Below are 26,652 nucleotides of genomic sequence, written 5' to 3' on the forward strand. Positions count from 1 at the left end.
TGTGACATTTATTTTTTAAAAGAAACAAATCTGTCAGCAGACCACGTTTCTATTATCAACCCTCTGTTTGTGATAACTGATTTATTATCATTCATTTGTTTGTCTTCAGTCTAAATCGCAGAGCCCTCCTCCGTTTCCCCTCCTCCCCCGCCTCCTTCTCCATCCCTCCTCCTCACATTTCCCCGGTGCTGCTGCTGCTGCCTCCGTGTCTTCGGTGCGGTACACCGCAGCCATGGTGGACTCTCCCAGCGCGATGAAGAAGACCTTCTCGGTGCCGGAGATCAAACCGCTGGACCAGTACGACTTCAATCGAGCCAAGATCTGCGCCAGCGTTCGGTGGCTGCTGTCGAAATCCTACGGCTCTGCAGGTACCCTCCAGCCTCTACCCACAGCTGAGGCGCATCTTGGGTGGGGCGCTTAATAATTTATCCCGCTGTATCCCGCTCCATATGCAGCTCCGAGTCCGTCTAACCCCGCTATCTGCCTTCAAAGGAAAGCCCTTCTCCGCGTCATCCATCATTATCATCCTCTGCCCCGACGATGCTCGTGGTCAACCTGGGCCAGCGTCTCCCCCCTCTATCGGGTGTGCAGTTTCCACAGCGCGTGCAGGTTATCATATTAGCCAATTATTTGACGTGAGCACGAGGCTTGTCAGAAGGAATCTCCTCAGTGGTGCGTGATGCGTGGAGGAACCGGACAACAAAGCCTTTGTCAGAGCCGGGCTCAGTCAGGCCTGTGGAGAGATTTGTAACGACGGGCAAATTTATTTGTTGGGTTTTTTTGTGGATTTGGGAAATGTGTATGTATAGCTCATGCGTGGGCCTGCTCTAAATGGGTCAAGACCGCATAATATTTGTGTCACTGTTACGCACGCACGGTGTGGTGAAGGTGACACAGTGGGGCTGCTAAGACAATGGATGGCTTTCTTGCACCACACGCATTCATTCCCTGAAGAAGTTCTGAATAAACCCGGCACAAGTGCCACCTCCTCCCTGCATTAACAGGCCAAAGAATGCAGAGGGTTTCTGAATGCTGTAAGCAGGTGTAGGTGCAGCATCCTGCTGCGATAAACCACCTCTCACGAAGACCACGTTGTTTAGATTTTGGTTACACTGTGAAAGAAATGTTAGGTCAGCTTTGGTCTTTGTGCACTTTATGCCTGCTCTGTATCGGGTGACATCATGCTGCGTGGCTGGGTCTGCAATCAGCAGTTTTGTCATTTGATCAGACCAACCGACCAAAACAAAACCGTATTTGATTTTGAAGCAGTTCAGTATCCTGCCAGCTGCTATTGCTCTGGTTAGTGTTGTGGCTACCTCCGGCCTCCTGTTAGCATGATAAATGTGACAAGACCCAATCTCACATAATGTGCATGTAGGAAGGTTCAGACTGTGCTGGCTAATGCAGTGATGTCACACAGCAGGCTAACTAAGCAGTAGTAAACCTGCGCATGTAATAATCCAGGTTATCTGCTGCAGTAATGGCTTTAGACAGAATTTCATATCACATTTGTGTCTGGCCTCCCCGTCAGTGCAGGACAGCAGAGAGGAGGAGAGATGAGCTGTAAGCCTCTCAGCAGGGAGGCTTCATTGTTATCCGTCAACTGGAAAATGTCCACTGGGGTGTCTTGTCGAATTTTTAATGGAAGCCCCGAAGAAAATGGCACTAATAAAGCCGCACATGAGATTCATGCACCGGTCACAGTCCTCACACTGACGAGGTTTATTATTCCACCCAAACAGTGGACAGGACCGCAGAGAGCTGTTATCTAATGATTGTGTCACTTTAAAACAAACAGAGACATTATGAAACCAGTTGTATTTTTTTTCTTGGTATCATGTGGTTTCCAAGTCAAGTTAGGTAATAGTCTTCTAGTAAAGACTCCGTGACCTTTATTTAACCAGGAAATGGCCTCACTGAGAGTCAGTCCTCTTTGGCAGGATTGTCCTGTCTGAGCAGGAGTCACGCATCATCAATAAAATATTTCTAACTCACGAGAAGTGACAAACCGAGAGTCACCACATGCGTATGTGTTCACATCAGTTTTAGCTCTGTGTTTGGTCTACACCAACTAGAACTGAACCACCTTCTGTGAGTGCTGGGGATTTAGCAACCATTCAACTTTTTCAGATGCAACCCAAAATAATGGTGACTTAAATTTATGTCCTGAAAGACATTCATAGGTTTCCCTGGTAGTAAGGAAATCATCAATTTCAGCAAATGTAACCCTGAAATGATGAGTGGACTTTAACTCAACATGAATTTAAATTCGTCTAAACAGAGGAACCATTTGAATTCAAGCACATTAGTACCTTCTCTCAGTTTTCAAGCTTATATGTTACAAATTCCCATTTTAACTCGTGGAATATTCTGCTTTTCTTTGATAGAACAGGATGTTTTTCATGTTCTGGGATAATGGTTGCACAAGGAAACAATCTGAAGAGTCTGAAGAGTCTGAGATTGGCTCTGGAAATCTATCCTGGACATTGTTCATTGTTTTTAGAATGATTAGCAGGTCAATCCATGGAGAAAATAATCCATATCTGCTTCCCTAAACACGTGTTTGCACTGTGGTAGAAAGATTTAAATGGATAGCTCCACAGTCCTGTTTGTAATGTTCCCTACTCTGCAGTCCAGTCTCATTGCCTCAGCTGTGATTGGGACAAATGGCCACTTTCCATTTTCATCGTTCCCATAGTGACCGAAGTCCTGTTTCCTCCCAGCTCTCTTTACAGAGTCTGAAAGGCAAAGGGGTCCAACCCCAAAAACAGTGCGCGTGTGTCACACTGCACTGCAGTGTGTGCTCAGTGTAATCGATGTGCTCGTCAAATCTTTTGTCTCCTCTCCTCAGAGAAATGGGCCACAGCATAGGAAGGAGGAGTTTCAGTTACATAAGTAAGCCTTACGACAGTGGAGAGTAGTTGTGGCGCTCATTGCGGGTCACTCTGAAAATGTGTGTGGATGGATCAAGAAGTGAGGGGGTAGAAAATAATGGCAGAGACTTAAAGAGATCAGGGACTGACTGCAGAGTGAACGGAAGTCATGCGAGCTCTGAGAGTTCCTTCAAATCTACTCCAGTCTTCCAGATCATGCCAAGTTGGAATATGGGTCAGTCAGGGAATTGTGTGTTTTTGTGGTCACAGTGTGTATGTGTCTATGAACTGACCAACTCCTAGCGGACTGGACATGTTCACAAACACACACTCTCTTGTCTGGGTAACCTAGCTGAGCTGTACATGAAGATGATGACATTATTGCCTCCTGCAGTCAGATTCTGTAGCTTTCCGTCACAGATTTCCATTGTGGGAATACGTCTTCAGTGTGTTCCATAAGTTATTTATATTTTTCCACAGTTTATGTGACAAGGCTGGCTGCAAACAGCCTGTGTGACTGCTGCGGCCTTTATTTTACATTGGGCAGTGTTTTCATAAAGCCTTTCTCTGCATCAGAATTCCATCTGGCAGTTTTTACCGTTCCCAGAGCACAGCACAGGAAAGCTCAGTGTTTTCTCCTCATATATATCGGCTCACATGCACCTAAGAGATGTAGCTCTTGTATAAAGTGGACAAGTTCTTATTCTCAATGATCTCGGCTTGGAGATAATAGATGAGTGTACAGCTTGCACCATTCAGTGACCGTCCTTTGAATTTCTAAACACAGTTGTATCTTTTGCATCTAGCGTCGTTTCTTTAAGCATAAGCATTGTTGCAGATCAGGTACACCCTTTCATGGAAACGGCATTCCCTGTTGGCTGTGGCCTCTTTCAGCAGGATAAAGGATCTGTTGACAACAACATGGTGCCAGATACCACAGCACACCTTCAGTGGTCCATGCCTCAAAAGGTCGGGGCTGTTTTTCCAGCAAAAGGGGAACAACACCTTATTGGACACGTGGTCATGATGTAATGCCTGATCGGTGTGTAAAGAGGAGCTAGAAGTTGGTGCTTTAATCTCAAACCTCTTTTTCAAAAGCTGCTACTGGTCAAACTGGCAGTTAAAAATATTTCATAAAGAATTTTTCTCTTTACCTTTGCATGCTAGCAGCATCCATTAAGCTAATATGCTAATTGTAAGAAGATTTAAGGTCAGATTTACTGAACAGGCCAAAATAGCGTGGAAGTCAAATCTCAAATACGTTTTTTTCTATGCTTTTTAACTAGCTTTCATACTCCATTGGATGTATCAGCAAAGAACTTCGGGTTAGTATCTTGCCCAAGGATATTTGGCATGCAGACTGAAGGGAGCCAGGGATCAAACTACCAACCTTCCAATCAGCAGATGACCTGCTCTACCTCCTTAGCTACAGCTACCTTGTAATAGGTGTGATTCAGTGTTAAATATCTGTACAATTAAGAATATCTGCTTGATTTAAATAGTCCCTTCTCTATATTTTGTGCCTTGAAAGAGTAACTTCCAGAATCACAAATGCGACAGGGTCAGTTGCAAAAAGCTCTACGTTCCCACCTCTTGTCACTGTGCTCTCTTAGTAAATTCCAACAAAAACCCAGTTTGTGATGGAACAGTGTGTTAGTAAATCTGGCCTGTGAAGTGAGCTCTGACCACCATGTGAATGAGAGCGAGGCAGGTGATCCACTGTGGTGACCCCTAAAGAGAGCAGCCAACAGGAGAAGACCTGTTGGCTGCTAATATTTGCTAATATGGACTCTTCTTCCAAAAACCAAAGTGAGAATGTCCTTTTCTTTTCAGAGAACGTTCCGGTGGAGTTGCGCGATCCGCTCTATAAGGACCAGTATGAACAAGAGCACCTCAAGCCGGCTGTCTCCAAGCTGCTTCTCTCCCCGGAGATCTACTGCAGAGCTCAGGCACTGCTTGCCCAGGCACACGGGGTCTCTCAGCCAGCATCGCAGGGGTCTCCAGCTGATAACTCTGCCCTCCTGCAGTTCCTCATTAAGAAAGGTTTCGCTCCGAAGGTCCAGGATGCCGATGTCACAGAGGAGGACCTTAGCAGTAGCCCTATTAAAACGGTGTGTGTTGTGTATTTGTATGATGGCGTATTTTCTACTTTAAATTCAACCTGCAAGTAGTTGAATGCTTTCAGCATCTCAGGTAGCATTTGAATAGTCACTTAAATACAATTTAAAAACATTTTTTATAGGAGGTTTCCAATGTAAGATTGGATCATTTACAGGAAGGAAAAGAGTCAGATCTTCAGACTGGCCTTTCCAACTGTGCCAACATTTCAGTCTCAGTCATACCAGCTACTCAGGTGCTTAAATGGTCCTTCTTCTCCCTGATTGGTGCAGAAAGCCCACCTCGCCCTTATTGACTCGCTGATGTCACTGGCTACCAAAGAGACGGTGGGTCAGGTGAAAATGGCGGTGGAGGCGGAGCAGATGGGTGTTGGAGCGCCGTGGGAGAATGGACTGCTCTTCTGGGTCAACAGGGTGAGAACACAACATCGGTGATTTCTGCTGGTCTCAGCAGATTCAACTTCTGTCCCAGTTCATGGTTTTTATTGGTTTAAAGCCTTAGATTAAGTTATCACACATAACACAACATCACTGACAGGACTAGTCATGAGAATCTGAATGCTGAAATACCACAGACTCTGCATTGTCTCCAGTGGCAACCTGAGGTTAGCTCCAAAAGCGAATCAATCCACACCGACTGTTAAAATGTCCAGCTTTACAACAAAAATAAACACGTTTACAACCTGACACAAAGAAGCGTTGGTCTTTGTAGCAGAGAAGACATAAAAAAACCTCACTAGATGAAATTGTATTGAGATTCAAAGTTATGCAGATTTACATGACCATTTCATCCTCAGATGGATGCTGTCAAGAGACGGACATAACTACTATGATGACAACCACTGGTTTCTACTGGTTTAAAGCATCACTATTTCCACAATCACTGAATGGTGTTTTGATTCTGGGCGTGACAAGAGAGGGGAGGACGACGTGTCAATCACATGTTGTTAGCCTGTGAACGTATCTTGGATAATTGTTGTTTCTGACTCGTGGAATGAACGAATCTTGTAAAATGGGCAGACTTGTTTACAGTCCATGATGTCCCCCATCTCTCACGCCATGACAGCTGGGATAGTGAAACTTGCTAATTAAGCTAAAGAAATTATCATTATAATTTCATTATCAGCTAATGCTAGCACGTTAGCTAGCATTGGCTAAGAAACATTTTATTTCTTGTGATAAAACATTGTAACTTTGAAATCATGTGAGTTCTACTGTAATAGTGTTTGTCTTACATTTGCAGTTGAACCAGAAGCTAAGAGAAAGCACAGAAGAAGAAGAGCCGCCTAAGTCACAGAATTGCACAGACTTGCAGCCTGTTCAGGACTCGGTAAAATACCGCCAACAAACACATAAATACTCACATGCTTGATGACTTGTAATAAAGCATGTATGTGCCTCATTGCTATGTTGCTGCAGCTTCAAACATTGACCTTGCCCTTCTTCTGTTTTCTCCCCTCGGTTTGTTTCTGTCACTCCTTGATCTCTGGCAGTGTCAGTCCACCCGGTGGTACTGGAAACTAGTCCCCGTAAGTGTACTCTTCTCTTCTCTGTTGTCCTCTTTGTCTGTCCATCTGCTACGGCTGACATTATTGTGCCTGCTGGAAATGCCCACACATACCTTTTACCTGTCTCCTCATAAAAAGTGTCCAGTAGACTTATCTTAATACCAGCTGACCGATCTGTTGCCCCATTATGTCCCGAAACTCCTTATTATTGTCAACTGATGCTGTTTTGGACACTGGGTGTTTCTGACGTTGCTACATTCAGTCATCAGTTTCATCTCAAAATGAGCCAGATTTTTAGAGGCGAGGTGGAGGAGGAGTTGCTGAAGAAGGAGGCGACAGAGGTGAAGTGACCTTTATTAAGTGGTTATTAAAAGACATCTGTGCTCCCTTGGTTTGTCCCCTTCCTCTCCTCCTCCTCCATCGCTCTGTCCTCTCCCCCCTGAGCAGACGTTTTTTGGTGTGGCGGTTCCCGTGATGAGCGGCCCCCTTGTCATTTATGCTTGTTTCCCTCTCTCTGCCATCCCCCATCCAGCATGCTATCGCTTTTTGTTTGAAGGAGTCGGGGAATAAGCCGCCAGTGGTAACGTATAACACCTCGCTCTTCTCTCACCCTCTCCCCCCACCCCCGCTTCCCGTACCATTGCACTCGACTGACCGACAAACCGACCAATCGCCACACCTCACCTACCACGCTGTCGACCAGTGACTGACCGTACAGCTGACTGCGAGCTAACCACCACTCCAACCTCGAGGCTGGATGGATCACTTTAAAACTCATTAGCCTTTAACACAACTTCTCCATAGTTATCGTTGTGTGTTACAGAGCCTTGTTATAGGAGGCACGGCGCCACTGCGTGCTACCCTTTGAAGCTGAACGCGCCTTCTTTGTCCTGCTCCAACAAGGCTGTGGAACAGTCAGCTTACGTTACAGATGCCTTGTTTTTGGGTTTGTTTATCTCATGTGGACGTCAAAGACTGATGCGGCGTCTGAGCTGCGAGACTCACCTTTTCTTTCTCTTCTTTTACTTTTTTCATTTAATCAATGCCAATTAGAAGCAAAGGCTCACAGTGTCATCAGTGCCCATTACCACTGCATGGACACCGAAAAACAAACATCCTCCTTTTCACGTCTTTCTTTCAGTCTTTTTTCTTTGTTTGCAATGTCCCTTTTTAACTGTTGCACTGCACCTTCTGGTTGCTGTGTCTATATGTGTACAAACTTGAGGCATCATTGGTCTTGTGCTTTGTTTCTATGGGCTTTTCTTCTCTTTGCAGTTTTTCCTGGCGTTTGGCTGGCTTCACACTTTAAGTCAATGCTTTTGTTTCTTGTCTGACGGAAACACAACGCTGGCTGATTTTATATTTCCTTTGCTACTTCTGAGTCTCTCTCTGAATCCCTTTAAAAACAACCCGTTTCCCTGCCTGTATACTCTTAGTCTCACTTATTTTATTTTTTTTGCAAAACGTTCTTTTTCCCCCCTATGTCAATTTTCTTCTCCTTCCCTCTCTTTTCTTATCCAGATCCGCTATAGGAAGGACAAAGTGCAGTCTAAGTTGACTCCCACTTTCCCTCTGGTTTCTGCGGTCAAAGATCTGTCTAACGGCTGCGCAATAGCTGCTGTGCTGCACTATTACTGCCCCAGCTTGCTGCCTCTAGAGGGTACACGTTAACTCAGACACTAACACACATTCATAGATGTGCATAGATGTACAGATAGGATGATGAAATATTTATATTTAGTTAATGTGCGCTTCAAAATACTCAACAGCTTAAGTGATAGGGCTGTAATTTAAAATACAATTTCCTGTAAATGTTGCTTGTTAATGCATTTCGTGTAACTTTTAGTACATCAGTATAGTCACAAAACGCAATAGTGCCTCTCATGTTCTCTATTTAGATTTTGCCTTTAAAAAAAGCATCTTTTATCTTGATTTGAAGCAAATATATTTAAAGTTCTTTGACAAACATCTGGAAGCAGCATTGTTCCATTGTTTTTCATTGTTTACTCCTTCCAGATGTGTGTCTGAAGGATACCATGTCAGTAGCTGACTCTCTCTACAACCTGCAGCTGATCAAAGAGTTCTGTGAGAGCAGCTTGCAGAGCTGCTGCCCCCTTGCTGTGGAGGATATGCTCTACGCGCCACTGACTCTGCATGTAAGCGTCACGGTCTCTGACATTAAACTGTTGTTAGTTAACAGAGAAACTTTGTATGGGTGTTTACTCCTAACTTAATCCTTTCTATAGGCTGAAAAATGTTTGTGGTCTGAATGTAAACCAGTTGGTTTCAATTTAAACCACTAGAGGGCAACAGAAGCCAGCTTTTAGAGCGAAAAGGTATAACATTATGACCACTGACAGGTGAAGTGAATTAAACCGATCGTCTCTTCATCATAGCGTGAGTTGGTGGGATATACTAGAGAGGAAGTAAAGACTTTGGCTTCAAAGTTAATGGGTTAGCAAGAGAAAAATGGGCAAGGGTACAGATTTGAGCGAAGGGCTATATTGTGATGGCTGCATGATTGGGCCATAGCGTCTGCTAAACTTTAAAAAGGGTTTAAAAAGCATCTAAATTCATGTTGGGTGTTTCTAGTCTGCAGTGATCAGTATCTGTCAAAATGTGTGAACCAGCAACAGGGTCATGGGCGGCCAAGGCCACCTGATGCATGTGAAGAGTGAAGGCTGGTCTGTGTGGTCTGATCCAACAGACGAACTATTGTAGGTCAGGTGGTAGAGTGGATCACCTACTAACTGGAAGGTTGTTGGTTCGATCTGCTACAGTCTGCATGCCTAATATCAGATAGAGTAGAAAAGCACTGTATAAGAACCAGTCCATTACGAAATTGCCAAATAACTTTCTGCTGGTTCTGATGGTAAAATGGCCTGTATTTGTATAGTGCTTTTCTAGTCCCTAAGGACCCCAAAGCGCTTTACACAACCTGTCATCCACCCATTCACACACTGGTGATGGCAGCTACATTGTAGCCACAGCCACCCTGGGGCGCACTGACAGAGGCGAGGCTGCCGGACACTGGCGCCACCGGGCCCTCTGACCACCACCAGTAGGCAACGGGTGAAGTGTCTTGCCCAAGGACACAACGACCAAGACTGTCCAAGCCGGGGCTCGAACCGGCAACCTTCCGATTACAAGGCGAACTCCCAACTCTTAAGCCACAATCGCCCTGATAGAAAGGTGTCAGGGTACAGACTTCATCACAGTTTGTTGTGTATGCGGCTGCATAGCTGCAGACCAGTCAGGGTCGCTGTCCACCACTGAGAGCACCAACAATGAACACATGAACATTAGAACTGGACCATGGAGCAATGGTAGAATATGGCTTGGTCTGATGAATCACGTTTTCTTTTATATCAAGTGGATGATGGTGTGTGAGGGAAGAAGCCAAGCCGGCAGAGGCAACGTGATGCTTTGAGCAACGTTCTGCTGGGAAACCTTTGGTCCTAACATCCATGTGGATGTTACTTTGACTCGTACCAGGTACCTAAGCATTGTAGCATGACATTACCTGATGGCCTGTCACAAAAATGATTCAGGAATGGCTGGAGGCACACAGCAGTGAGTTTGAGGTGTTGACTTGGCCTCCAAATTCCCCAGATCTCAGTCCAATCAAGCTCCTGTGGGATGTGCTGGACAAACAAGTCTGATCCATGGAGGCACATTGCAACTTACATGAGTAAACGGATCTGTTGCTAACATCTTGGTGCAGATACCACAGCTTCAGGGGCCTAGTAGAGTCCGTGCCTCAACAAGTCAGGGCTGTTTTGGCAGCAAAGCGGAACAACACCATACTGGGCAGGTGGTCATAATGTTATGTCTGAAAGGTCTATCTTATCGTTATAGTAATATAGTTATCTTGAATCTGAGGCGTGACATTAAAGCAATGTATTCAGTGCTGATGCTGTCTTCATAATGTCCATATGTCACGCTAACACACTCTTTTCCTCAGCTTAACATCATGAGCTTCATAGCAGAGCTGCTGGAGTGGTTTGAGATCAAGAAACCTGATTTTGTCCAGCCCGTACAGCCCATTGACCTCACAGGTTTGTGACTTCACCACGTTAATAAGAACTTCTTTGCTTTACTGGCTTTGTGCACATTTGTTCACTGACTGTAACACTGCATTCTGTACCTTTCAGATGTCTCAGGGTTAACTGACTGTATTAGTCCCGTCACTGGTAACAGCAACAGGTACCAGCATGCCACACATACAAGTACATATACAAAAAGTGGTTAGAAATATTATTAAAAAAAAGACCAGTCACTAAACCCAAATTACTACAGGGTAGGAAATAACACTCAACTGAAATAAATCTGAATACAGTCAAACAGGACCTAATCAAGCCATTTGTTGAGTCAAACAGATGGGCCACAGACAAAAATTGGCTGTGTTGTGTAACACTGTTGTCCCTTTTCAGCGGTTCTCCTTCTTTCATCTTTAAACAACCATTTGTACCCATCTCCTCTCCAGTTTCACCAGGTAACAGTTACTGGGCACGCATCTTTTATGCCTATTGCTATTTTGCATTTGCGTGCAATTAGCCGTTGTGTGAGACTTATGAGTTATTTTCTTTGCAGAAAACAAAAGCTGGACAAAGAAACAAATCAGGTAGATATCCTTAAACCCTTTATGTGGTTTCTATCGTAAGTGTTGTGTTGCTCTCATATTTTATCTTAATTTTTTTAATCTTCTTACTTTGGCTTCCGTGGACTCTGCTTTTCCATACTTGTTGGTGCAACTCATCCATTTATCCATCATTCCGTTGTCACCCACCTCTCTGCAGTCGTCCTCTGTCAGCAGTGACTTTCAGCATCCCATTTGGCCTGGACAGTGATGTTGACATTGTCATGGGAAACCCAATAGATTCTGTCTTTCGCTCCGTCAGCACTGACAGCCTCGCCACCGCCATCCCGGCAATGACGTCCCCGATGACATCAGCAGGGATGACTCGTGTCCCGTACAGCCCTCCGGAGGATCTCAGCCACCTGGTCAGCGCTTCAGCCCCATCGCAGCGCTCTTCCTGGGGTCCATATGCACACACTGCACAAATGGGAGAGCTGCCGACCATTGAGGAGGCGATGCAGGTCGTCCATAGACCGGGCAGCAAAGACCAGAAGAAGGGAAGGGTACCTGAGAAAGGTGGGAAAGGAGCTTTGGCAGACAGGCCAGAGCCCAGGTTACGTCCTGAAGGAGCTCCAGCAGGTTTCTTTTTGCACTCGCCTGAAGAGGATAATCCCCAGCTCAGCAGCTCTGCTCCGTGTCGCTCCGGAATCCTCTACCGGCCAGTTGGAGGAGAAGTGGGCGGCAATGAAAGGCAAGGAAGGAGAGAAAGCCGGGAGAGGTCAGGACGTTCTGATATGTCACGTGATGACGACTCTGTACTGCGAGATGGCAGCGTCGACTCCTCGGAAGCATCGGACGATATGCCCAGAAACGCCCCGGGTAACATACGACCCAGTAGCGGTCGTCAGGGAAACCACAGCACCAGCAACAGTCCACGCATGACGAGCTTTGCTGAGCGACGAGACAACCGAAGAAGACACCCTGCTGCTACTGGGGAAGAGTCGGCTTCTGCTCAGACTCCAACAACCCCAGCAACTCCAAACACACCCTCCACCCCAGCAGGTGCAGTAGGGTGCCAGGACAGCCCAGGTCCCAGAGGTCCGGAACCTGGCTCTGAGGCCTGGGAACTGGGAGTTCGTCTTGAGGAAAAACGCAAAAGCATCGAAGCTCAAAAAAGACGTATCGAAGCTATTTTTGCCAAGCACAGGCAGCGGCTTGGAAAAACTGCTTTCCTTCAACTGAAAAGAGAGCAAGGAGAAGGAGGAGGTGAGGCAGCGGATGATAATCTGACCCTTGATGAGCGTCTCACTCGCATGGAGGAACAACTGAAACAGGAGGAGGAGAAAGAAAAGCCATCTGTTTCCAATCCTCCGCGGTTAGAGAAACAGGTCACATTCTCTATTGAAAGTAAGAAAGGATCAGAGATAGAAAAAGGAACAGAGAAAGTGGGGGAAGCCGTTTTAGTGGAATACAACGAGGTGGTGCAGAAACTCAGTGAGGCTCTGCAGTCGCTACAGAAGGACATGCAGAAACTTACCGAGCAGCAACAGCAACTCATGAGCAACCAAAGACCCAAAAATATGCTCAGAACAACTCCAAAATCAACAACTAGAAGTAATACCAAAACACCATCCAAAACCCCTCCTCACACTCCAACAAAAACACCACCAAGAACTCCGACAAAAACCCCAACCAGGACTACCAGTAAAGCTTGGGTGATTCCTGCTGGTTCCAATGCTCCATCTGCTTCTTCCCCATCACGCCGGTCTCATCTTGTTTCCTCTTCCACATCACCAAAAACTATTATATCTTCCTCCTGCCCAGCTTCTCGCACTAAGAGTCAGTCCACTCCCCGTAGCCCCAAACACCATCCACGTATCCAACACCAGCCTCACCCACGGCCTTCCGAACTTAAATTCCCTCCGCTCAATCGCGTCTTGACACCAACCCAAACTGTGGACACACTCCCACACCTGCGGCGCGTGTCGCCCAGCAAGTGTCAGGTACAGACCTCTTCTTCCTTCCGTATCGGTGGACCCCGGACTCCCCAGGAGTCTCCCCAGGCTACCCAGCAGCCACAGGCCGCTGAGAGCACCTCGGACACAGGCTCAAGTGAAACACCCACCCAGTTTAGCCTGGAGTTGGAGCAGGAAGACACAGGGGTCATTGGAGGGTTGCCGCAACCCAGGCAAGATCGTCTAAGAGCTGCTGGAGGGAGCAGCTCTGGTGCTCCTTCTGAGTGCTCATTTGAAAGTGAGACTTTGTCCATGTCTGCTGCGTACAGCACAGGAGGTGAAGGAGGAAGAGCCGCGGGTGCGGGAAAGCAATGCAGCCTGATTGAAGTATCATTATCATCTCTTGGGGGACCAGAGGGGGGAAGCGATGAACCAACTGATGAGGGGCAGGAGTTCTCCTCCGATTCCATGAGCGACCACACAGAATCCGCTGTGGAACCTGCAGAACGACTCCCTGCCGAACCTTTGGATCCAATAGAGCGACTAAATTTGGCAATAGAAGACAGCGATGTGCCAAAAGAACAAATTGGATCGAAAGGCGGAGATGCAAGAGAGGCGGAGATGTTAGAACCAGGTGAAGAGCAGAACGAAGTGGGAGCCAAAGGAGGAATTGGATTTTTTTTCAAGGTGAGTTCTTGCAAAAGAGAATGGACAAGGAAAAGTGTATTTTGGATGCACATGAATTACATGCTTCTTTGTTTGTAGGACGAGGTTCACAGTGAAGGGGAGATGGCTCAACGTAGAGCGGTACTGTTAGAACGACAGCAGAAGAGAACAGAGGAACTAAAGAAGAGGAGACAGTGGAATGAGCAAGAAAGGGAAATCAGGTAGTGTTTCTATAAATTTGTGAAAGCAACTATACAAAGTAAATCCCCACAGATTTGCTTTTCTTGAATTTGTTGATTAACAAGTCCAAATTTGAGCTGCACGTGTGTAAAATTAACCTAAATTTGTTTGGTTGGGTTTAGACTAGCATCCTCAGAAAAAAAAGCGGCATCACCTTCCAGCACACCTCCTGCAGCCACGACCTCACCTTCTCCTACACCTCCGGCTACTCCAGCTCGCCGTGGAGATTTTACACGGGGGGAGTACGCATGGCGGCAACAACTCAGACTCATGGAGGACCTGGACAAAGTTCTTAAGCAAAAATCGACTAACCAAGGACGAACTCCCACTAAGAAAAGCCGCTCCCGGCCTCGCAGCATGACCAGAGAGGAAACGCAGCTATCTCTGAGTCCCGCCAAGGGAGCGACTGGTAAAGCCAAAATAGTTTCGAAAAAAGTATTTCTACACTATTTGAATGACTGAAATATTTTTATGTTCTACCATTTGCTTCCCCAGGTACTAAGTTGACCAGAGTCTATTCTCACTCCTCACTCAACCTGGCAGCCACAGACGAACCAGGAAACAATGGTGGTGACCCCACAAAGCGAGTCCGCAGGTACACTGCTGCATTGTCAGGTCGCAGCAGCACAAGCATAGCTTAAGAAATTGCAGCATTGGTTAGTTGGCCAGGTGTTTGCATCCGAGTGAAATATCAGAAATTCCAGTGATAAAGTTAGAAAGTCAGAAAAAATAGGATTTGTTTTTGTTCTTATTAACTTAAATATTGATACCTACCTTTGAGTTATTTAACTTACTAACTCAAAATTTTCAGAAAAGAAAATTCTGGTTGTGGATTGCAGATTTATTTATAGTTTTTCAATAATTTAGTTTGTTTCTATCCTCTATGTTCAATACATTGCTCCAATCCATCAGGAAGTAGCCGGCATGCTAGAAAATATACTACCTGTACTTCCTGATGCTGGCAAATCTGTTGACATCAATAATGCAACAATTTGTTGTTTTTTCACGAGCGTCTTATAGGGCAGTTTATCAACACAGCGAGATTTTAAATACAGTATCAACATTCATATTGATACTAACGATATTTGGATCAATCTGCCTACCTCTGCTGTCTATTATGATGTCATAATGCGACCAGGGCACTCTTGGTTTCTCTGCAGCACCCGCCCTGATTCACCTTCAGGTTGTGTAACACCAAGCAGACTGACAAATGGAGAGAAGGACTCGGAGAGTGGTTCAAATGGAACTTCACCTGCCCCAGAATACTCAGGTACAACGTTAAGCAGGTCCAACGCGATCACTCGGTTCCTTTGTACTTGTAAGCAATAGCCAAGTGCTTTCAGCTGTAGTTGGTCTGCAAAAACCAGCGTGTCTGTTTTGTTTTTTTACATTTCAGGTCCAAAACTCTTCAAGGAACCAAGTTTCAAGTCCAATAAATTCATCATTCACAACGCGCTCTCTCGCTGCTGCCTCGCAGGGAAGGTCAACGAGTCTCAAAAAAACAAGATTGTTGAGGTAGAGGACTCATTTTACTTCACTTTTAATCAAGCTCATTGTGAATTCTGCTATTTCTGTAACTGTAGGCGCCATATTTATTAAAATCACCCATAATCCTTCACGTCCTTTTTTGAAGCATAAACATTGTGCTGTTTTTTACATTTTACTTTACTAACACAAACATTTTCATTATGGTGATCTGGTTTTGAAGCCTTAACAAAATAAATCTGCTTTTCATTCACATATAGAGAGTAGAATAACAGAATTATCTCCTGAAGCTGAATATCAGTAGCTCAGTGACTTACTGAGGTTGCTACACTGAGGTGAGAAGAAATGACACTTTATTAATTCTGTTAGTGGTGGCAGGCCATAAATAATGCATTTTAAAGGTAGGAGCGAGGGCCGTGTAAAATCTGACCGATGTCTGTGATCAGCCCCCGGGCCAGACTTTAGACATGCCTGGTGTAGACCATACTCACAGATGCAACATGCTTACTGCATCTTTTATTCATGTTTTTCCAACTTCAGGAAATGGAGAAGAGTCCTGCCAACCACTTCCTCATCCTCTTCCGCGATTCCAGCTGCCAGTTTCGAGGCGTTTACACCATGAACCCTGACACCCAGGAGCTTGCGCGATTGGCTGGGGTGGGCCCACGGACGGTTAGCTCCATTCAGGTGGAGTCCATCTACAAATACAGCTCAGACAGGAAGCAGTTTAGTGCCATCCCCTCTAAAACGATGGGCATGAGCGTGGACGCCTTCACCATCCCCAGCCATCTCTGGCAAGGAGGAGGAGCGGGAGGTGGAGGAAGCAGGAGAGCAAGTGTTACTAAGAAGGCTGTCACTTCCAAGTGAGATCCAGTACACACAGTGGCACATGGATGATGAAAACACTCTAAATACACTGTAATTACAGTCAAACTGAAGTGAAACACGAAAAACATACGTGCACACTGACAGGCCTGTAAAAAACACCTTACCTCTGTTGGCCTCAGATTTTACAAGAAATAGAAAAAAAGAAATTGGAGCGATTTGTACTCCCCTTCATGTGCACGAAAGTGTCAACAGCACAACTTTGAGACAGGAGCAGCACACTGACACAGAGGAAGGTTTTGTAATTACTCAAGGATTAGTTACTTTTAAAAAGTCTCCTTACGTACACTTTCATTGTTTGAAAATACAAACATGTTTTTTTCTTTTGAAAGAAAATAGTTGTTTCCTGAAAAACTTCATGAAATTACCGATTGCTAGCCAGTCCTCCCCTTAAGTAAAACACCAGTTTTTTACACAAAGCCAAACGACAGAGAAAATGCCTTCACGTCAGAGTGTCTGACGGGACCTTCGTTGTGTATGACGTTAATTCTACCAGTAACTCTTAGTGGGTGGATAAAGCACATTTGTTTTGCAAGATGAAAGATAGCCATAACCATGTGATACATATAGCAGAGGCGAGCTTTTTCTTTTGGACATCTGTAAATGTGTAGCGGTTCTCAGAGATGATTACCACAGCATGAATGGTTATTTACTGTACGTGGTATAAGCTTATTTCAAAATAAGATCACAGTGGAAACTTGTGGTTTTGATGAAACTATATTGATGGTATGTGAGCATTAGATGCCAATTTAAACAACTTTTGTATACTTGGACTTATCAAATCTTGAGAATGACGTGTCATAAACAAGCTTATGTCTAGAAGTACCTGAATTGTTGTGCTCTTGGGAAGAGATTGATACAGACTGGAGTTCCAAGCGTTGCCATCTTTGTATTCCCTAATGAATCTTTCATTAAAATAAAGAAAGTCTTTCACATTTGTGAAACTAACAATAAACTGGAGACCATTTTGCAACTAGATCACATCAGCTGCCACACATTCTGACACCAACGCATAAAGAAATGCATAAAGCCTAAATAACAAAAAAATGAAATTGCTTACAAATCGTGGGTTGCATTGCATAAGCTCATCTATAAATTATGCTCTTTGAACTGTGTTGGAAGCAAAATATTTTCTAGGTTGATGTAGACCTTGAACTTCTCAACAGTTCAGAGCCTCTGTCATATTTTCTGTTCTTTTCTATTCTATTCTATTCTTTCTTTATTTTTTGTTTCATAATGTGGCAGGTCTGGACTGCAGGCAGGCCAGCTAAGCCACCTGAACTTCTACCGTGGAGCCATGCTTTATTAATGCAATCGGACCACTCTTTGACTGAGAAACTCTAAGGTCTTTCTTGAAAATGGGGAAAAGGTCTGTATATATCATTCAGCTTTAATGGAGCCCACACAGATGTGTCCCATTTCTTTTGTTTAAAAAAAAAAAAACAACAAAAATTTCCCAGTATTAATTTAAAAATAAACATTTTTTAAACCCCATTTTAAATATTTGATGCTTAATAAAATAAAACAAGTGTAAGGCCGGTGGCCAGACCACACCACACTTCATTTTCCTTGTCCCTCCATAGTTAACACAATTACATGGACATTAGAAGACAGAAACCTGGTCAGTGACTCAGGGAAACGATTGAACACTGCGAGAATGAACATAGCAGAGCAATTTTGCTACATAGCAAAGAAACAACAGTGAAACGCACTATTTGCAAGATGACACCGTTGCTTTAAATATTTACCTGCTGTTCATAATATTAAAGAAGGAACTCGTGTCTTGTTTTATGAGAAGGACAAGTGAATTACCTTTTGCTGGTTTTACACCACACGTGGTCTGTCATATTCAAAGATGGCCAGCAGTCATTTCATTATAATGACACACCTTCTGCAGTAGAAACTTCCCATTGCAGCAAAAAAGGAAAATCTCTATACAGTTGATGAATGTCACAGGGCAGTATGTTTAAGCACCAAAACACCTAAAAAGATTCATTAGGGATTCAAAAGCATTTGTTAAGGTGAAGTCAGAATGGACTTAATGTTACTGAAACGGTTCTCTGCTCTTGGTTGAGTGCACACAGTGAAACTGGTCTCTTTCAAACCAGCATACATGTATGAAATAACAAACTGGATTAAACTCCACTGATCAAACTTTTCATTGTTGTCGTTTCTCACACTTACAGCATGTGACCTCATCTTACTGAGAAGACAAGATCATTTCATATAACTGACCTAAAGTCGCTTATTGGCTCTTTTAGAGCCTCGCTATTGGCTAGGCCAGCCATTAGCAACCTTCAGCTTCAAAAGCGCTGTTGTGGCTCCTTCCAAATGAAGGGAGAAAAAGAGCAGCAATCTCGGGTAACAAGGATGTTACATGTAATTAGGACAGGATAGATTAATGTACATGTATTAATGATACATAGTAAATGTATAAATAGGCTTACGGTTACGGTACAGTGGCTCGTGAGCCGCAGGTTGCCAACCTCAGTGCTTGGCTTTGACGTGGGAATCACCAAACACCCCATGATATGATATTATCACAATACATTGCTAACGATATAATACTATTCTCATTCATTCATAAAATTCTCATTCACAAATATTGACAAAGTTGCTACAGGGGTGCAGGTGCGCTCCAGCCTTGCTTTTTTATAGGTTTTGATCCATTTCTCCTGGTTGCAAGGGAGATGCCGTTCCATGTGAACAGAACCAGAATACATGTGGGAGACCATTTGGGTCGATTCCCCTTCAGTTGTGCTCACTGACAAATGAATAAAAGGAAAATTGAACATTTTAGTCAGTGGAGTCCAGACCATCAGCAACAAAATGAGTCCAACATGAGTTCATGTTTATTTTATTGCATCTTCATCAGAAACAGAATGTATATATATTGTGTATATATACAGCACGTAGCTCGGAGATGCATCAATAGAGGATGTAATTCATTAACATGTCAATTTTATTGCGTTGGTTTGATCAACTGGGATTCTTTGAGATCTTTGGAGCAGTCTTACTGCAGTTGGTTGAAACTGTAGGTCACACTTAAGCAGACGCAAAGCAGTGCCACTGCTGGGCTAAAAGCTAAACAGAGAGAACCCACACAGACATGGCTACAGCAACGTGGTTGTGGAGTGATTTTCTAGAGAAAATATGACTAATCAAGATTTTACATGAGGGCAGACTGAACTTCTTAATTTCTACACAGTGCTAAATTACATTAAATATAACAATTTCCTTTACAGATAAACACAGTTTTAACTTTCAGTATTTCTTACCAAGACGTTTACATCCTTGATGGCTGAAACACTGATCTCCTACTCCCTAAAACACACACAAAGCTAAATAGCTGCTTACGTTAACATAATGATAGTGACTTTCTTCTTTACTGATAAAGATGTGGCATATTATTATTATTAGCCGTTACCACTCTTGTTGTATCACCCTTGCTTACAGTACCATGTACTATATGGACATGTATAGAGATTACCAGAAATACACTAACTGGCCACTTCAGTAGTTCCACCTTGTCAGAACCAAGATTGCTCAGAGAGTTTGAGACGTAGCACTGCTCTACAGCAATCCCTAGTGGTGAGAAACACTTCTGACCACTTTAAAGTAACAGAACATACAAAACATTTCTTATTTTTGGTCAAGTTTAGCAGGGAAAGTAATTTTAAAGGTTTTGAAACATTAATCGAAAAACTAAAGGCCAGAGCCAAGGAGTCCAGTTTTACTTTCAACAATCATACTGTTCAGGTATAAATGTTGAAATTTGATTACTCTATAAATTCCCATAACATACTGGTTAAATGTATTGCAAAGGAAAGGTATTTTTGGTAAATATTTGATTGCACAGATCTAAGTTTGGAGCTGACAAATCATATGGCTGCAGTTTTGGGGGTTCTTCTGGGCCAACATACTGGAAAGAAAAGTGAAATACAAAGTCATAATCTGGGAGCTGTTTGTATTATTAGTTAGTGTCTAAGATTGCAAGAAAGATCCCAATGAAAATGCAAAATGAATATGTTGCCACATACATCACGAAAGTGATGAAGAAGTTGAACGCATGAACTTTTAGAAAGTTGCACCCAGGCAGTAAATATTAAGAACTTCAGTGTGAAACTGAGCATTGAGATAATTAAGTCTGGCCTATTAATTCGTTCCAGCATTTCATCTATCAACCAGCACAATAACTCAGATTACTAACCTTCTAACTAATACATAGATTTCACTTAAATCTACGCTGGAGCAGTGGGATAAGATTGGAATGACAAAGTGGAAGTGCACGTGATCAGTGATTCGAGAAGCTGCAGGTGCAAAGCTGCGATAGAACACACAGTTAAACACTCGGTGCCATAAGTAGGGGTATAGTGAGAAAAGGAGGAAAAGGAGAGGAACAGCAGGTCCGTCTGTCACACGCAGACTCAAGCACCTCCACTGTTTGCTTTCTGTTTAGATTACATAGAAATATATCTGGAAAAGCTGCTTGAATCACATCTGACTGCTGCTAATGAGCATCGTTTGGCTCGACCACAGGCTCAGTGTCGGCCGGTGTCTCCTCGGGGCTGGTAGCCACGCTGTTCGACAGAGTGGTGCCAGACTGGGGCTCCAGCGACGGGCTCACAGAGGTGGGATCGGAGGAGTTGGATGCCGGTTCCAGCAGGTTCTGGGTGGACGTTTGGGGATTGCTGAATGCAGCTTGAGCAGGCAGATCAGATGGAGAACTGGGTGGAGTGTTTGATGGGGACAGAGTGGGTGTGTCAGAGGGCATCTGTGAGGTGGAGTTGGACGTGGTGTTTGAGGACAGGTCGGAGGTAGTGAGTGAGGGGGAATCAGAGAGGCTGTCTGGGAGAGGCTCGAAGGGGAAGTCTGTGGGCGAGTTGGTGGGAGTCGGACGGGGTGTGTGCGCAGGTGTCGGCTCGTGTGGATCTGAGCAAACTGGCTCGCCCTCGGCCACGTACCACACCTCGTTGTGCCTGTTCAACAGCTTCAAGGGGCTACGCACAAGAAACGAAGAAGAGACATGAACATAAAAGTTGGAAGTAGGCGACGATGCCTTGTGCAGCAGTACAAGTCCAGATAATACTGTTTAATGAGTGCACAACATGGACTAGAGCAAAAAGAACCACATGATGACACAGTCATGAGCGATTCCCTCAAAGAAAATTAGAAATGAGACATGCGTAGCACCTGTCGTAGCCGACGCCGTAGTGATAGCTGTGGTTGTACAAAGCTCGAACTCTGGTTAGCTCTTTGGTCAGCAGGTGGGCGTGAAGTCTGGAGGTGACCGACAGCATCCAGCCTCCGTAACTCCTCACGTACACGTCCATCTCTGGCATCTCAGTGAAATACAGCTGTGCGATGGATGCAGAGAAGAATCCAGCACAGTGAAATACATGTGGAAAACAAAGTGGAAGGGCAGCAGAGTAGCTTTAGATATATAATAGAAACTCTTACACTTATATACAATTTGATCCTTTTATTTGTGGGATCAACTAGAGAAATTTTGCACGATACACTGTTCAAAATAATTGTTACACTGGGCCTTAAAAAGCCTCCCGTGTCCTCAAGAGCTGTGGAACTAAGACGACCATCTGCTGTCACTGACAGCACACAGAGTCGATAGTTTAAAAATAAACTGCTTGAAACAAGTGTGTTGATCATTGTAACGTTATACACACACTACCTGGAAGCCTTAGTAGGTACACCTTGCTTATACTGCGCCCCAATTCTTTCCAGCACAGAAGTATCCCCCACACATAACCACCACCCTAAACCACTGACACAGGGGGGGATGGATCCATGTGTTCGTGTTTTTTTACAACAAACATCTGAATGTTACAGCAGAAATGGAGACTCATCAGATCAGAGATCAGATCAGTGTCCATTTGTTAGCTGACAGGAATGGCACTTCAGGTGTGGTCTTGTGTTGCTATAGCGCATCTGCTTCAAGATTCAGTGTGACGTACATTCAGAGATGCTCTTCTGAAAACCTTGATTGTAACAAGCGGTTATTTAAGTTACTGTTGCCTTCCTGTCAGCTTAAAGTAGTCTGGCTCACTTAAATTCGGATGCCATCTCTACATGCTTACACGCATGAGTTCCTGCCATGTGATTGGCTGATTCGTCTGTTAAGAATCAGAAAACACAGAGAGCACTGGCGCCTTGCTGACTCAGCACTATGCATTTCTATTCTGCTGAGTGAGAGCAGCAGCAGGGCCAGCCGCACTAAGTACCGCGCACTCGTCAATGATCTCTATTGATCTGAAAGCTGAAAATCACTGATTGAATTACACAGTTACCGGCAGGATAAACAGCGTTTGACCTCAGTAGAGGCAAGGGCAATTCGAGGGCTTACCTTGTCATTAGTGGGTGCTGGAGGGTTGTCCTGATAGGCTGACGGCAGTGGGAAGTTGAGCGTGTAGATAGCAGGCTCCCACATCTTGGTCTTCTCTGGGATCTTGACCAGGACAGGAGCGGTCATGTCCATCTGGACACCTGAATGACCACCGTCATCATCATTCCAAACACTGATGCACTTCATCAAAGCTCAATTTGACCTCCTGTATATCGACTTCTTACCTCCTTCGTTGCTTCCGGTAATATACTGGAAGAGTCTCCTGAAAGCCATGGCCGCACCCACTCCCATGAAATAGGCTTCAGCATCTGTTGACACCCAGCGAGTGGGGCTGTAGTGCCGCACCTGGACACGAACGCGCATAAGCACACGGTATGTGAGAAATACGAGCTTGACGAGTCGGAAACGCGTGTTGCACTGCTGTCTGCTGAGAGCTTTCACTCACTTCATATTCATCCGTTTTGCAGATCAGCTCATATTCCAGACATTCCTTTGACTCTGTGCAGTAGCTGCTGTTGGTACTGGGTCTGCAACAAGAACACTGATAAATTACATTAATTGTCCAGCAGCGCTACGTGGTCAGAAAAAGTCAGGTTCATAAAGAAACTGGGGATGAATTCAGCTGACTTGTGCCTACTATGAAGCTCCATAAACATTCAATGTACAGGGTGGGCCATTTATATGGATACACCATAATAACATTGGAATGGTTGGTAATATTAAAGTCCTGTTTGTGGCACATTAGTATATGTGAGGGGGCAAACTCCTCAAGGTGGGTGGTGACCATGGTGGCCATTTGGAAGTCGGCCATCTTGGATACAACTTTTGTTTTTTCAATAGGAAGAGGGCCATGTGACACATCAAACTTATTGGTAATGTCACAAGAAAAACAATGGTGTGCTTGGTTTCAACGTAACGTTATTCTTTCATGAGTTATTTACAAGTTTCTCTTTGTTCACAGCCATTGACATGTCGAACAGGTTAACACGTGAGGAGCGGATCGAAATTGTGTTGATATCTGGTGAACGCAGTAACCGGGTCATTGCAGCAGATTTCAATGCAAGACACCCTACGAGACCACCCATCTCCCATGCTACAGTTAGCAAACTGCTTGCTAAGTTTCGTGAAACTGGTTCAGTGTTGGATTTGCCAAAATGTGGACGCAAGAAAACTGTCACTAATGAAGAAACATCAGTGGCTGTCCTAGCTTCATTCAGCAAGAGCCCACAGCGTAGCACTCGCCGCATGTCACTGGAGAGTGGCATCAGTCGAACATCCCTTCAGCGGATATTAGCTACTCACAAATGGCACCCTTACAAACTCCAGCTACTGCCGCATCTCAGCGAGGCTGACCCAGATCGGCGCACAGAATTTGCAGAATGGGCAAAACAAAAATTGGAACAGGACCCTCAGTTCATGCAGAAGATTTTGTTCAGTGATGAGGCAAACTTTTATGTGAATGGTGAAGTTAACAAACAAAACCACCGCTATTGGTCTGACACTAACCCACATTGGATGGATCCCTCCAAAACTGTTAGAACAACAGAAGTGATGGTTTGGTGTGGTATATGGGGTACAACGATAGTGGGTCCATTCTTCATCAATGGAAACCTCAAGGCCACTGGATATTTGAAATTGCTACATGATGATGTGTTTCCCTCTTTGTGCACTGAAGCTGGCACGTTCCCTGAGTTTTTCCAGCAGGATGGTGCACCACCACATTATGGGTGCCAGGTCCGAGCATTCCTAGATGAACAGTTTCCTGGAAAGTGGACTGGTCGTCGTGGGCCAGTTGAATGGCCCCTAAGGTCTCCCGATCTGACCCCCTTAGACTTTTATCTTTGGGGTCATCTGAAGGCAATTGTCTACGGTGTGAAGATGTGCAGCACCTGAAACTACGGATACTGGATGCCTGTGCTGGCATTTCTCCTGCGGTGTTGCTATCAGTGTGTGCAGAGTGGGAGAAGAGGGTTGCATTGACAATCCAACACAATGGGCAGCACATTGAACACATTTTATAAGTGGTCAGAAACTTGTAAATAACTGATAAAAGAATAAAGTTTCCTCCTTGAGAGGACACAAACCTCCACTTTAAAGCCATGTTTGAAAACCATAGCGTGGAACTGAAACCGGAACATTTCAGTGCCATCATAGGTTTGTAATGCAATCTGCACGAAGTGTTCCACCTACCCAACACTGCCTTCAGCTGAGACCACAAGGGCCAGAATAGCAAAGATTGAGATGAAAGCCCTGTGGGAGGACACACAAGGCAATGATGTTTGCAAATGATTTACATAACAAAGAGGAAAAAGTCTCATGAGTATCAAAGAATCATTTGATGGGAAACAACTAAGAGAACTGTCTGTGTACAAGTTAAAAGAGTGATGAAGAAAGAAACAGCATTAATGATTTTGTAGCGAAAGGATGTTGTGTGGGTAAAATAACTCTACAGTTTCTCTAAATAATCAAAGGACTGCTGTTCTAAAATGAAAGACAATGATAACGACAGATTTTTTTTTTTTTTTTTTAAAGGTGCTAGACTGCAGAAATCGGAGTTGGCCTGCTGTGCTGCATCCCGGCGTGTTTGCACTGCGGAGGTGAAACAGGACACGTTTTCCTGCCTCAGTGCGACGCAAACAGGGAGAGAGCGAAGGAATCTGCTGCATCATCAGGCTGGGTCTTTTCTAAATCAATCCAAAGGCATTTCGAGGTCAAGGAAGAACCGGGATCGGCAGCTCATCGCATCCCGCTGTGATCACAACCTGTTCAGATCCTAATTTTATTCCAACTTTACAAAAAAGGCGTTAAAGAGGAAGGGCGTTTCACAGATACAGGTGATGTAGTAACCGGGCGGACTGTATCCAAATGAGCTCATCGGTGATCTTCATTGTTGTTGTTTTTATTATTATTATTATTATTATTATTATTATTATTATTATTATTATTATTATTATTAACACTGATGTATTAGAGCAGCTTGAAATGCATTTTCCTGCAGCCGATAAACGATGACGCAAACAAATCAACTTTACCTGTGCGCAACGCCGCAAAAACTCCTGCAAAATAACAGTCAACTACTATCACAAACATCACCATCACCGAACGGTTTCTTAAACTAGAAGATACTCGAGATGATACTTACATGGTCGCGACCCCGCGTGCTTCTATAAGTGTCCACCTGCCAGGGGAGCGCAGGGAGGCGCGGTGTGAGGAGACTGCAGTCTGATGCTGGATGCACTGCGGAGTGACTGCAGTGAGCACCGGCGTCTGCCTGCAGCTCGCAGAACGGAGGGGCGGAGCAGCCTCGAGACTGCCAACTGTATCCCGTTTCTGGGGTTTTTTCCGCTTCGAAATTTTCCATTAGTAATGAATCACTGCCTGCTGTGCAAGCAAGGGTTAAAGTAAGGATGGAGATCCCACATGTATACTGCTCTACAGCAAGGGTGACAAACTTAAGGCCCGGGGCCCAGAATCTTCCGGCAAAGACTCCAATCCGGCCCACTCGGCTTTTGGAAAATATATACACTGGCATGCTAGATTTTGTACTTTTAACTTTATTCACATTAGCTTTACAGCTTTGCCTACAGATGGACACATCCCCCATTGACAATGACAGGAAACAGTGCTTATAGTGTTTGTTTTTTTCAATTTACACTATATATTTTTAAACATTAGGCCAACAGTAACAAAAAAAATAAACAGGACATCTTTACACTGACAGAAAGGGCGTTTGACTGGTCCGGCCCACTGCTCTCAGAGTGTGCTGCTCCACATTAAATGACTGCCATTCTTGCTGTACAAAATGTTGCTGCTTAAAAAAAAAAAAAAAAAAAAAAAAAATGTAATTGTGTGTGCATAGTAAGCTGAAGGTGATATAATTCCTTGGGTTGCTTCATTTATAAAATAGCGTACTAGTTTACATTTACATTATTAACTAGTTTGTTTTACATGGATGGGTTCATTTTTGCAACTTTGCCCAAGAA

General features: G+C 44.3%; 2 protein-coding genes across 4 annotated transcripts; one reads left to right on the plus strand and one right to left on the minus strand.

Moving 5' to 3' along the window:
- LOC101464568 (calmodulin-regulated spectrin-associated protein 3) lies at positions 1–18,456 on the plus strand. Of its 3 annotated transcripts, none has more exons than XM_012924062.3 (19): positions 1–368; positions 4,707–4,984; positions 5,264–5,404; positions 6,234–6,320; positions 6,484–6,519; positions 7,031–7,078; positions 8,020–8,158; positions 8,515–8,654; positions 10,463–10,556; positions 10,653–10,704; positions 10,932–10,993; positions 11,092–11,122; positions 11,298–13,719; positions 13,798–13,919; positions 14,061–14,347; positions 14,434–14,533; positions 15,099–15,208; positions 15,335–15,453; positions 15,964–18,456. In XM_012924062.3, exons 1-19 carry the CDS (start codon positions 233–235, stop codon positions 16,288–16,290), a joined length of 4,731 nt encoding a protein of 1,576 aa, XP_012779516.2. In that variant the 5' UTR covers positions 1–232; the 3' UTR covers positions 16,291–18,456. The 3 variants fall into 3 exon arrangements, with proteins under 3 accessions (XP_012779516.2, XP_076740805.1, XP_012779517.2); XM_076884690.1 differs by having other exon boundaries at positions 11,400–13,719; XM_012924063.3 differs by lacking the exon at positions 7,031–7,078.
- Positions 18,457–19,149: 693 nt separating this feature from the next.
- On the minus strand, positions 19,150–25,977 carry soul5l (heme-binding protein soul5, like). Its single transcript, XM_004569073.4, has 7 exons — positions 25,812–25,977; positions 24,860–24,919; positions 23,115–23,196; positions 22,894–23,014; positions 22,670–22,809; positions 21,502–21,665; positions 19,150–21,308 (listed from the first exon to the last, which is right to left on the minus strand). Coding segments are annotated over exons 1-7 (1,059 nt in total). The 5' UTR covers positions 25,814–25,977; the 3' UTR covers positions 19,150–20,818.
- Positions 25,978–26,652: the final 675 nt, after the last annotated feature.

The sequence above is a fragment of the Maylandia zebra genome, linkage group LG6 (genome assembly GCF_041146795.1).
Source record: "Maylandia zebra isolate NMK-2024a linkage group LG6, Mzebra_GT3a, whole genome shotgun sequence".
In the NCBI taxonomy this organism is placed as follows: Eukaryota; Metazoa; Chordata; class Actinopteri; order Cichliformes; family Cichlidae; genus Maylandia; species Maylandia zebra.